The 13,219-nt window shown below is 41.5% G+C and overlaps 1 protein-coding gene across 1 annotated transcript in view; it reads right to left on the minus strand.

Moving 5' to 3' along the window:
* The window catches only part of DENND6A (DENN domain containing 6A), a 47,635-nt gene extending 35,982 nt beyond the window's left edge, over positions 1-11,653 (minus strand). The window contains exon 1 of the mRNA XM_040246434.1: positions 11,348-11,653. Coding sequence (XP_040102368.1) covers positions 11,348-11,584 — 237 coding nt within the window. The 5' untranslated portion in view covers positions 11,585-11,653. The remainder of the gene's footprint in view (positions 1-11,347) is intronic.
* Positions 11,654-13,219: the final 1,566 nt, after the last annotated feature.

The raw sequence follows: 13,219 nt of genomic DNA on the forward strand, positions 1-13,219 counted from the left end.
CTTTTATGGAATTCCCTGGTGGCCCAGTGCTTAGAACACCACCCTTCCACTTCAGGGGACCTGGGTTCAACCCCTGATCAGGGAAGTAGGATCCCAGAAGCCGCAGAGCAAGGGCAAAATATAAATAAATAAATAAAAAGTCCACCTTTTAAAAACTCTGTACTAGAGTATCAAATAGTATCTAGAATTTCATTTTAATGTATTCTGTTAGAACTACTCAGTGTCTTATTTTGGAACAAATATGATATTGTAAAAGAAACAATGCATATTTATATGCTACTGAAATGGCCACATTGTACTTAAGATCAGAAAAATTCATACTTAACTTTAAAAACCTCAACCCCCTATTTAAAAAACAAAAGAAAGAAAAGCAACCACCACCAAGTATTTAGAAGTGTACGAATTGCCACTGTTACTAGAATTGTTTTCTACATACATACTTTGCTTTTTTAAAAAAAGCTGAAATATAAGTTTGTGCTTAGTCGCTCAGTTGTATCTGACTCTTTTGTGACCCCATGGACTGTAGCCCACCAGGCTCCTCTGTCCATGGGGATTCTCCAGGCAAGAATACTGGAGTGGGTTGCCATGCCCTCCTCCAGAAAATTATAAGTTTGGGCAATGACTATTAGTTTGGTCAGTTAGCTCCTAATACCTACATGGGAATTAACCAACTATAGATTGGCTCCAGTACCTGGAGATGCCTCTCACTTGAAGTTTTCTCACTCCATAGCTCAAGTAAAGGCATCTCTGTTCCCCCAGCCACTGGCATTCCTAGGAGGCATCAAAGGGAGATAGAGACAATCAAGTAATGTTAGTTTGGTTTTGTTACCTGTGTTAAGATCTCCCATGTTAAACAAAAAGGGGAGAGAGAGGTGGTCAGTTAATAACCCAAGAGAAAATTAAGTTTTATTTTATATAATTATTAAGGCCTAAATATGATAACAGGCTGGATGAAGCTCAAGCTGGAATCAGGTTGCCAGGAGAAATATCAATAACCTCATATATGCAGATGACACCACCTTTATGGCAGAAAGCAAAGAGGAACTGAGGAGCCTCTTGATGAAGGTGAAAGAGGAGAGTGAAAAAGCTGGCCTAAAACTCAACATTCAGAAAACTAAGATCATGGCATCTAGTCCCATCACTCCATGGCAAATAGATGGGGAAATAATGGAAACAGTGACAGACTTTATTTTCTTGGGCTCCAAAATCACTGCGGACAGTGACTGCAGCCATGAAATTAAAAGATGCTTGCTTCTTGGAAGAAAAGTTATGGCAAATCTAGACAGTGTGTTAAAAAGCAGAGACATCACTTTGCTGACAAAGGTCCATCTCGTCAAAGCTATGATTTTTTCAGTAGTCATGTATGGATTTGAGACTTGGACCATGAAGAAGGCTGAGCAGCAAAGAACTGATGCTTTTGAACTGTGGTGTTGGAGAAGACTCTTGAGAGCCCTTGGACTGCAAGGAGATCAAACCTGTCAATCCTAAAGGAAATCAACCCTGAGAATTCATTGGAAAGACTGATGCTGAAGTTGAAGTTCCAATACTTGGATCACCTGATGCAAAGAGCCAACTCACTGGAAAAGACTCTGATGCTGGGAAAGGTTGAGGGCAGGAAGAGAAGGGGGTGACAGAGGATGAGATGGTTGGATGGCATCACTGACTCAATGGACATGATTTGAGCAAACTCTGGGAGACAGTGAGGGACAGAGAAGCCTGGCATGCTGCAGTCCATGGGGTCACAAAGAGTCGGACATGACTGAGCAACTGAACAGCAACAAAATATGATCACATATTTCACATCATGATATGACATAAAAAATATGCCTAAGAAAAATATTAATATATCTGCTGGAAAAGAGTATTACAAAATGTTTTAAATGGGTGTATTCAAAGGTACGTCTCTCTGCTACTTGCCCTTACATACCTACCATTCCCACCTCAGTATGAAAATAATCATGGTCCCAGGAGGAGGAAAATTAGGAATACCAGCTAACTTACCACCAGTATCACTTGGACATGGAAAAAATTCATTCCTGCCATGCACCCAAGTTGTCTGCAAATGGGTGTCAACCTGATGTATGTGACTATGTTTGTCTCTACTGCATGACCCTGACTGGTATTCCAGACCTGAAAGAGACCGCCTTTACCCAGAAACACTTGCCTTGATCTCCTACAGAAACATCAACTTGTATATAAACATCATCATGACCTTAAGGAGAGCATGAATTCGAAACACAATGAGAATTATTTCTTCAATGAACAAACAATGAAGTGTATTGCAAATGGAAATTGTTTATAAGCAAAAAAACAAGTCTACATTTTTCAACTGGTATTATCTTATGTAATTAACTGGCTGAAAAATATTTTAGGTATAGTAAATACAACATGATATCTCTTTTAAGAGACTTTTAAATATGAAAAATGAAGCAATGACATCCAGTAGCAATAAGTACACCTAAAAACCAAATGTCGATTGCTAAGTATCATTCTTCAGTAAAAAGAATCAGGGCTCCTTGGAGAGGTAGCTGATAACAGAGCTGGGGCAGGAAAAATATAAGATGAGCCTAGAGCATCTCATGGTGCCAGAAAGAAAAAAAGTGTTTAAAAAGGGGGAGGCATGATTTTCTGGACACAGAAACCAATCTGAAATTTTTTTTAAAAAAAAGGTACCAATGCTCAAAACTGGAAAAATTTGACCAAAACATAAACAACAGTAGTAACCCAAATAATAAAATATTGATAGAGAAGATGGAGAGACAGATGGATGGGTGGATGGATGCAAATCATAAATCAAGGGCCTAGACTGCAGGACAAGGGCCTAGACTAAAGGATCCATAAAGAGTTCCTACATTTCAACAATAAAAAGTCAAATAACCCAATTTTTAAATAGGCAAAGGATTTCATTTGACATTTCTCCAAAAAAGATATAAAAAACGCCAATAAATGCATGAAAAGACACTCGATGTCATTACTCATTAGGGAAGTACAGATAACATTACAGTAAGATACCACCTCATACTTCTACAATGGCTGTCGTCGAAAGGACAGACGAAGTGGCAGCAAGGATATGGAGAAATTAGAACCCTCATACATTATTGATGAAAACAGAAAAAATTAAGTCATATTGGGAAACCATTTAATAGTTTCTCATAAAATTAAACATGGAATTACCATATGGCTCAGCAATTTTATTTGTAGGTGTATAGATTCAAGAGAAGTGAAAACATACATTCACACAAAAACCTGTATATGAAAGTTTATTGCAGCATTATTCATTATAGCCAAAAAGTGGAAACAATATAAATTTTCATTAAATGATGAATAAATTTTAAAAATGTGATATATCCAAATAACGGTATAAAACTCAACCATATAAAGGAATCAAGTACCAATACATTCGACAACAAGGATGAACCTTGAATACATACTAAGTGAAAGAAGCCAGACACAAATGGCCACATGTTCTATGATTCCATTCATATGAAACATACAGAAAAAGAGAACCCACAGAGGCAAAGCAGATAGTGGTTCCCAGGGGCAGACGGGAAAGGGAAATGGGTTATGACTGAAAGTGGACCTAAGGGAAATTTGAGGGCAGCAATAAATTGCTTCTTGATCTCTACTGTAGTGATATGGCACATTCACTTTATGAAAATTCACCAAAATAGAGACTTAGGATTTGTACACTTTTTTATATGTATGTTACACTTCAATGAAAATGTTTACTGCTTTTAAAAAGTAGAAAAAATGGCCAGAAATCATAGTATCCTCAAATCTAAAATTTCTGCTTGCTGAAGATCTAATGTAAATTATGCTACTAGAAAACCAGATCAGTTACAACATGGAATGGACAGTAAAGCACTTCTCTCAAAAAAAAAACGAGTAAATTTATCGTGTGTAAAATAGGTAGTTAGTGGGAAGCTGTTATGGAAGGGAGACCCAAGAGGGAAGGAACATATATAATGTATATATTATAACATATATAGATATATATATTATAACATATATAATGTATATATTATAATATATATAGATGTATATATTATACATATCTATATATATAATTATGACTGATTTGTGTTGTTGTATTGTTGTATGGCAGAAACCAACACAACAGTGTAAAGCAATTTTCTTCCAATTTTAAAAAAGGTTTTTTAAAGAGTAAAGTTTAGATACAGTTTTCCATATTTCACATCAATCATCATAGCAAGTATAAAACATAAAGTACTGGTGAAAGAACTAACTTGACAGTAGAACGTCCCAGATTATCTCCAGATTATATAATTTAATAACTGAATCGGAGACTGAAAAATGAAAGTGAAAGTGAAAATGTTAGTCACTTAGTCATGTCCGACTGTAGGCCACCAGTCTCCTTTGCCAATGGACTTTTCCAGACAAGAATACTGGAGTGGATTGCCATTTCCATCTCCAGGGGATCTTCCTGACCCAAGAATCGAACCCGGGTCTCCCCCATTGCAGGCAGACTCTTTACCATCTGAGCTACCAGGTTAGGAATCGGAGATTACTACCACCAAACAAGCCTTTGTAGAATCTGGGAGCCTAAGAAGCTCAAGAGGTCACTAAGGTTTTAAATCTCAAATAACAGAGCTACATCAAGTTACCAAGAACTGCTACTATTTCACAAAGAAATTTAAAGGCCAATATTGGTCGTGGTGGTTTAGTCGCGTTTGACTCTGGCAATGCTATGGACTATAGCTTACGTCCATGGGATTTCCTAGGCAAGAAGGCAATGTCCTTCTCCAGGGCATCTTTCTGACCCAGAGATGGAATCCAGATCTGCATGCATATTCTTTACTGACTGAGCCGCCAGGGAAGGCAAAGGCCATTATTAATACCCTGCAAATCCTATCCAACTTTCACTGTGGCATGGCCTACCTTCCACACTGGACTGTAATCTCAGTGAAGGAAGACATGATCAAGGCTTTATCTTCAGAACATACCAATGTTTGGATATGGCAGTTGTCCAATAAATATCTGAATAGATGGCTCAGTGAGACAGTATAACATGCAATTACACACACCCATTTCAATTAAAACAGTGAATATGCTGAGGATCAAACACTGAGGCTGTAAGTCACCGGAAGAGAGAAAGAAACGAAGAAAACCTTTCATATAACTGCCTTTATCCTTCTCAGAAAATTAACAGAAACTTTGCTAAGATACAGAAAACTGTGATGACTACTTTAGGTTCTACTTTGTTAGGGGATAAGGAGGAATACATAAGCAGTGACTCAAAAAAAAAAAAAAAAACAGAAGGGAAAGAAAGGAGAGTCAGTTCTGCTAAATGCTCTTTTAAAATCGGCCTAAGTTTACCCAAGAGCAGAGCTTTATCTTCAATTGTTAGGGGGGAAAAAAAGGTTGGGGGAGGATCAATAATCAAATGATTATAAACTATCCTGCTTTTTATAGTTTAACTGACCTGAAATTCTCTTCATCAAAGAGCTGAAATACAAACTATATGTACATAGAAATAGGTTACGTCATAGATAATCAGCAAAGTGAAACCTACAAAACTTGATTCCCAGAAACTGCTTTAAACACTTGTGACTTACACAAGGTTAGCTTGGATGATTCACATCCAAAGCTGTGTATTTTTTAAATAAATTTAAGGCAAAACAATAGGAGTGACAGAATAGCCAAGATAGTCCCACACTAGTTGTTGAATGTATGAGGACGCTAATTATAAAAAGCAGCTAACATACTGGGCATGCATTAAATGACAGACATTAATTTTTACATGCTTTTAATCTCACTTAGTACCTCCAATAACATTTGTAGGATATTATTTTCCCATTTTATAGTTGAGGAAAATGAGACTCAGAGAACTGAAGAAACCAGCCAAAAATCTGTTAGCATATGTTCAACACCCTAAGCTTGTGTTCTTTGCACTAGACTGAAATTCTGTCCAACAAGTTGATAAGTCATGGCCTTCAAGAGAGGGAAAGCCACCAGTGATTTCTCAACTCTTATAAAATCGCAGGCTGGAGAGGTTCAAGAGCTGACCTCAGATTACAGAAACGTTACCTCCTATGACGTTCTACATGTTCTGTGAGTTCACATGATTTGCATGTGAGCGTGTATGTGTGCTCAGCTGCTCAGTCATGTCCGACTCTTTGTGACCCCATGGACTACAGCCCACCAGGCTCCTGTGTCCATGGGATTTTCCAGACAACAACACTGGAGCGGGTTGCCATTTCCTTCTCAAGAGGATCTTCCTAACCCAGGGATTTAAAGGCTCTCAAAAATGAAGACCATCTCTAAGGAAGAGTGTACAGGTGGCAAACAACTCTTCACAATGTGAAGAAAAAAAGAAATTACTAAATATCTAAATTAGGGAAAATGGTGAAGTAAGTGGTAGTCTATAAAATTATATTTATGAAGAATCTTTAATGCTATGGCAAATTGTTTATGAAAATTCTTATCAACAAAGGCAGACTCTCAAAGCAGACCTGTTTGGGAGATTGCGGCCCAGACCATGCTTTCAAGGGTCCCTTCCCTTTGCTGGGGTGAACCTAAGTGGCCATTACTGAAACCCTGACTCCCTATCACAGCTGATTAAACAAAAGGGAGCATTTGACCCATGCTGAACCAATCAGATACTCTAGTATTTGAACTGAGCTTCTGCCTGGTACCAAAATACAAAAGTAGAAGCTTGGCTAAAATCAGTACGATGGTAACCCAAAGTCAGGTGAAATGGGGGAGCAGAAATTGAGACCCTTGCAGAGGAAACCAGCCTCAGCATAAAGAATGGAAGAGACAGACAAAGAGAAGCAGAGACGAAAGACCACACAGCTCCACAGAGACAAAGGCAAAAGCCTGAGGCTTTCCAAATCCCAGGAGGTTCAACCCTGCTTCCTGCAACTGGGTTCCCAAAGACTCCTTACAATCAATTTCTCTTTACTTAAATTTGAGAGGATTGCTGCTCTTAATATTCAAATTTGTCCTTGACAGATACAAAATTATGTAAAGAAAAAAGCACTAACAAAAATGCCAAATATCAATCTTAGTATAATTATGAGTGATGCTTTCTATATTTATAATTTCCTTTCTTGCCAGATTTTCAACAATGAGCATATTATTACTCAATCAGGGGGAAAAAAAAAAAAAACATGGAACAAATGAGGCAATTCTAAACTCAGATAATGAAGGCTTTACTATATAATCAGGTAATTTCACAGAGCTGAAAGTGACATAGAGTATATAAAATCCAGAAGATTTCAAACCTTGCTTCACAGGACCCATGGAGTCACAGTGGTGCTGCTAGGGCCATCTCAGGGGACGAGAAAGAAACTGAGCATACCTCCTGTAGTCAGCACCTTTTGTAGTCTCTTCACAGCTCAAAAGAGCCCCTTCACTGTTCCGTTCTAGGTCAGGGTTGCCAGGGGACATTTTATGCAACACAGACCACTACTCCAACCACTTAGGTCTTCAGCTGATTGTAGCACAGTGAGAATCTGCCCCAAACCAGGCCTAAGTATCTTCCTCTGGTGTTTGGAATGGCAATGACATTTACTCTCTTCATTAAAGTTGAAATGACATTTACTCTCTTCATTAAAGCTGAAAAGGGCAAGTTAGCCATAAAGATCACAGAACCAGAGAAGTCAGTTTGCAATGGAGCATAAAGCAGGAACAAAATCCATAAAACACGAGCATAAAGAGGAGGCTTTCCTGGTTTTGGATTCTAGCCATTTTCTCCAAGTCCCTTTAGGTTTGTACCTTGGACATCTTGAAGTACCTCTGTCGCCTGAGCAAGTGTGCCTTTTTTCCTTAAGCTATAGCTTAGTTTCTGTTGTTCAAAACCGAATATATACACACAGGCCCCATTTCAACCAGATTAGCCACTAAGGTACATCTGACTTTTTTCTTTTACACAGAGAAAGCTCCCCAATTTAAAACAAAACAAAACCGATTCTAGTATTTCATTTTTCTGATAAGAAAACTAAGGTTTAAAGGCCTCATCTTCACAAAGCTAAACTTAGGGGGTTCTCTTCATTGAAAAAGAGATTTTCAGTGCTTTCCAAACACAGACTTACACAGATCTTACTGAATCCAAGGCACTGTTCCAAATGCTTCATCAACATTGTTATTTAACCCTCACAACAATGCCATGATAAAGGCACTGTTAACCTGTCACAGAGGAGTGTAAGGCTCAGGAAAGCTAAGCAACACGGCCTGAGTCACACAGATTCAAGCCTACACAGTCCAACTTTAGAATCTAAGTTCTTGATCAATACTCTACTTAAGCAGGGATTTAAGCTTAAGTAAGTTGCACTGTTTAGGCATTTGCTTAAAATTTGCAAATGGTACTTTCTGTCATGGCAGAACAGACTTGTTAAGTCTCTCTCAAACTTAAGACTCGGCAACTGCATTTCTGGTAACAGGACTGAGGTGGAGGATATACTGTCCAAACTTAGTTTTTAAGTTATTTTTCAATTAACTTCGCTTCTGAATCCCTATAGTTGTGCATTATAGGAAGCAGGGCTGAGGCTATTAATCTATTTACCCAACACAATTCTATACTTACCTTTTTTGCCCCATTACAGCCACCCTTCCTGTCCATTTCTGGCCTTGATATGGTGGTGATGGGGCTTCCCAGGTGGCGCTAGTGGTAAAGAACCCACCTGCCAACTCAGGAGGCATTAAGAGACACAGGTTCAATCCCTGGGTCGGGAAGATCCCCTGAAGGAGGGCACAGACATTCACTATTCTTGCCCGGAGAATCCCAGACAGATGAGCCTGGCTAGCTACAGTCCCTAGGGCTGCAAAGAGTCAGGCACCGACTGAAGCAATTTAGCACACATGCAAGGCCACAATGCACAAGTGAAACATATACTTCAGCTATCTTGTTCTAGTGTTAATTTGTACTTTTTTTCATTTTAAAAGTGGCAATATTCTACACTTCTCAGGAAAAGAAAACAAAATTAAATTGTGTTACCTCTTAATGTATTTTTCTTGGAATCCTTTATTAGGGAACCTTCCCCACCCTCACCCTACACTTTCTAAAATCAGTGATTCTTAACCTGAGGACAAAGGATCAGGAGGTCCATAAATGCTCACTAGACAATTAGTAGAAGCATATACAAAATTTTGTATTACTATTTTCCTAATGGCAAGAGCTCATGAAGTTTGTAACTTATTTGCACCTTGGACTTTCAAAAAAAAAAAAAAAAAACAACCCACAGACCTAAAGAAATAGGAAATGAAATTCAAAATAGTCTAAATAGTCTCAGGGATTCACATTTTTTGAGTACTTCAATACTTGCTGCTGCTGCTGCTGCGAAGTCGCTTCAGTCATGGCCGATTCTGTGCGACCCCATAGACGGCCGCCCACCAGGCTCCCCCGTCCCTGGGATTCTCCAGGCAAGCATACTGGAGTGGGTTGCCATTTCCTTCTCCAATGCATGAAACTGAAAGCGAAGTCACTCAGTCGGTCTGACTCTTAGCGACCCCATGGACTGGCAGCCTACCAGGCTCCTCTGTCCATGGGATTTTCCAGCAAGAGTACTGGCTGCTAAGTTGCTTCAGTCATGTCCGACTCTGTGACCCCACAGATGGCAGCCCACCAGGCTCCCCCGTCCCTGGGATTCTCCAGGCAAGAACACTGGAGTGGGTTGCCATTTCCTTCTCCAATGCATGAAAGTGAAAAGTGAAAGTGAAGTCGCTCAGTCGTGTCCAACCCTCAGCGACCCCATGGACTGGCAGCCTTCCAGGCTCCTCCGTCCATGGGATTTTCCAGGCAAGAGTACTGGAGTGGGGTGCCATTGGAATGGGTTCCTATTGCCTTCTTCGAATACTTGCTAAGTATTATTTATTTGGTCAGAAAAAACACAGAAGTGTTATAAAGAATGCCCAAATGATGAGTCTAAATGGATCTCTTTTAACTATTTAAAAATGTAATCTACTACAGCATGTTTTCTGATTAAATTGTATTCTACTATATATATAGCTTCAGGTTAATATGTCAATGTAAATGATAGATGATTTACAAATCTCTTCTTTATAGTCTGGGAACTGTTATTTTCATCTTAAAGTGCTGTTTATGAACCATCAGTTTTTTATTGAACAGGGTAATGCGCCAAGCACTACATTTAGCCCTATCTCTAGTGTGATTAATTCTTGATTCTCTTCTAAATTGTAGTGTTAATCTACAAATATGTTATAGTATATTCTTCATATACGTGCCCAGAAACCAGGATAATACCTAGATCTTACAATGGCTGAGCGGGTAAAGAATCTGCCTCCGACGCAGGAGACACAGGAGACGTGGGTTCGATCCCTGAGTCAGGAGATTCCCCTGCAGAAAGAAATGGCAACCACTCCAGTATTCTTTCGTAAAAAATACTATGGCCAGAGGAGCCTGGCGAGCTACAGTCTAAAGGTTGGCAGAGTCAGACACAGCTGAGCAACTAAGCACAAGCACGCAATGTGTATCGAGCTGCATAAAATAACAGACAAGACAGGCTGACTACACACTCCACATTAAGAAATACATCCCTGGACAATTTTCATAGACAACACATGCCACTGAAGTCAGAATGAGATGATTCATTAAAATCTGTCATTGCCACCAAAACAAAGATATTTCCTAAGCATCGGTCGTTCTTTTCTTGGATGCACAAAGACAAGCAATCCCTTATGTTACAAAAGGGGCCCTAAATAATGTCAAGAGTAGTTAAGATTACAATGCCTTTTAACAAGGCGCTATAAAGATTGAAAACTCGACAAATTCACAAGCGAACGATTTTCCTTCTGTTCGTCTTGGTAGTAGCTTTCAGGTCGTTTCAGAAGCCACATCAAGAAGTAACAGAAATGAGGAACAAAGGCAGGAAAGGGCGAAAACCTCTGCTGAGATAAGCATTATGGCTCAGGCTGAGTGGAATGCTCTGAGTCGCTGCAAATGACCAAAACAATCTGAGTCTAAAAAAAAAAAAAAGTTGGTTGTGTGAGGTTTGGCTACTATATTATAGTTCACCGTATGTCACGGACATTGTTCGCTTCTTGAAAAAGTCCCAAACATCCTGCCTGCGGTCTTCTCCGGGTGCCGCTAACCATTCTACTTATTCCTGTGACACTGGGTTAAAAGAAAATGAAAATACGACCTTCAGCAAGTATTTAGGAGGGGCCTAAAGAGAACTTTTCACCCTTAGCCACAGCCCATGATCCTCCCACGGGAGCTGCCTCTGGACCGCAGCCCGGCTGACAGCGGAGGGGCTGCCGGCCACGCCCGGATGCGCAGCGGCCGGGGTTCAAGCCGGCCGGCCGGCGGGTCACACGCGGTGCCGGGGCCGCCCCGGCGCGGGGACAAGGTGCGGCCGGGCCTCACCTCCACGGCTTGGCCCAGCTCCAGGTCGAAGCCCACCACACACACGCAGTGCAGCCAGGCTGAGAAGCCGTCCCAGGGCAGCAGGCCCCGGCTGCGGCCCTCGTCCTCTTCATCGTCCTCTGGCGTGGCTCCCGCCACTACCACTGCCGCCGCCTCGCGCTCCTTGTCCGCCGCCACCGCCTCGTCCAACGGCCCTCGGGAGCCGGGCCCCGAGCCTGCCAGGCCCCGCAGAGCCATCCGCCGCCCCCTGGCCGTTCGCGCCGCCTCCACGGAGGACCGCGCCGCAGAGCGCGCTGGGCTCCGCGCAGGCGCAGCCGCAGCTGTCGCAGCCGCGGGGGACGGGCCGGGCAGGGGAGGGGCCGCAGCGCACGTGACCCTGGGAGTCCGGCTCTGCGCGCGTAGTCTGGTCCCGCCCCCCGAGCTTGGCGACGTCGCGCAAGCACTTGACTGAAACTGTCAAGCCCGCTCTAGCTTCCTTGCTTTAAAGCTCGTCAAACCTGAAGCAGTGTATGCTGAAACCCTTCTTCGCAGTCCAACGACTAGGAAAACAATTATTCTTGGAATGACACCGTTCGTATATTATCAGTTCAGTTCAGTTCAGTCGCTTAGTCGTGTCCGACTCTTTGCGACCCTATGAATCGCCGCACGCCAGGCCTCCCTGTCCATCACCAACTCCCGGAGTTCACTCAGACTCACGTCCATCGAGTCTGTGATGCCATCCAGCCATCTCATCCTCGGTCGTTCCCTTCTCCTCCTGCCCCCAATCCCTCCCAGCATCAGAGTCTTTTCCAATGAGTCAACTCTTCGCATGAGGTGTCCAAAGTACTGGAGTTTCAGCTTCAGCATCATTCCTTCCAAAGAAATCCCAGGGTTGATCTCCTTCAGAATGGACTGGTTGGATCTCCTTGCAGTCCAAGGGACTCTCAAGAGTCTTCTCCAACACCACAGTTCAAAAGCATCGATTCTTCGGCGCTCAGCTTTCTTCACAGTTCAACTCTCACATCCATACATGACCACTGGAAAAACCATAGCCTTGACTAGACGGACCTTAGTCGGCAAAGTAATGTCTCTGCTTTTGAATATGCTATCTAGGTTGGTCATAACTTTTCTTCCAAGGAGTAAGCATCTTTTAATTTCATGGCTGCAGTCACCATTTGCAGTGATTTTGGAGCCCCAAAAAATAAAGTCTGACACTGTTTCCACTGTTTCCCCATCTACTTCCCATGAAGTGATGGGACCGGATGCCATGATCTTCGTTTTCTGAATGTTGAGCTTCAAGCCAACTTTTTCACTCTGCTCTTTTACTTTCATCGAGAGGCTTTTTAGTTCCTCTTCACTTTCTGCCATAAGGGTGGTGTCATCTGCATATCTGAGGTTATTGAGATTTCTCCCGGCAATCTTGATTCCAGCTTGTGTTTCTTCCAGTCCAGCGTTTCTCATGATGTCCTCTGCATATAAGTTAAATAAGCAGGGTGACAATATACAGCCTTGACATACTCCTTTTCCTATTTGGAACCAGTCTGTTGTTCCATGTCCAGTTCTAACTGTTGCTTCCTGACCTGCATACAGATTTCCCAAGACGCAGGTCGTATGTTATAAGGTATTACAAAATTGTTAGAACATAGTGGCTAACATTTATTGAACACTTACTCTGTGACAGATGAAGTGCTGAGGAAGTCGTTACAAATATTACAAATATTACTTCGTTGAATCTAGCGGGTAGACATATACTAGATATTTATACATCTTTTTAGATAAACTGAGGTTCTGAGAGGTTACCTGACTAGTCAAGCAAGTATTAAAACTCTGATGCAGGCTTGCAATGCACACAGGCAATTTGCTGTGCGTTCATTCAGCAGTGTCCTCTCCACA

This window comes from Oryx dammah, unplaced genomic scaffold (assembly GCF_014754425.2).
Source record: "Oryx dammah isolate SB20612 unplaced genomic scaffold, SCBI_Odam_1.1 HiC_scaffold_9, whole genome shotgun sequence".
NCBI classification, from domain to species: domain Eukaryota; kingdom Metazoa; phylum Chordata; class Mammalia; order Artiodactyla; family Bovidae; genus Oryx; species Oryx dammah.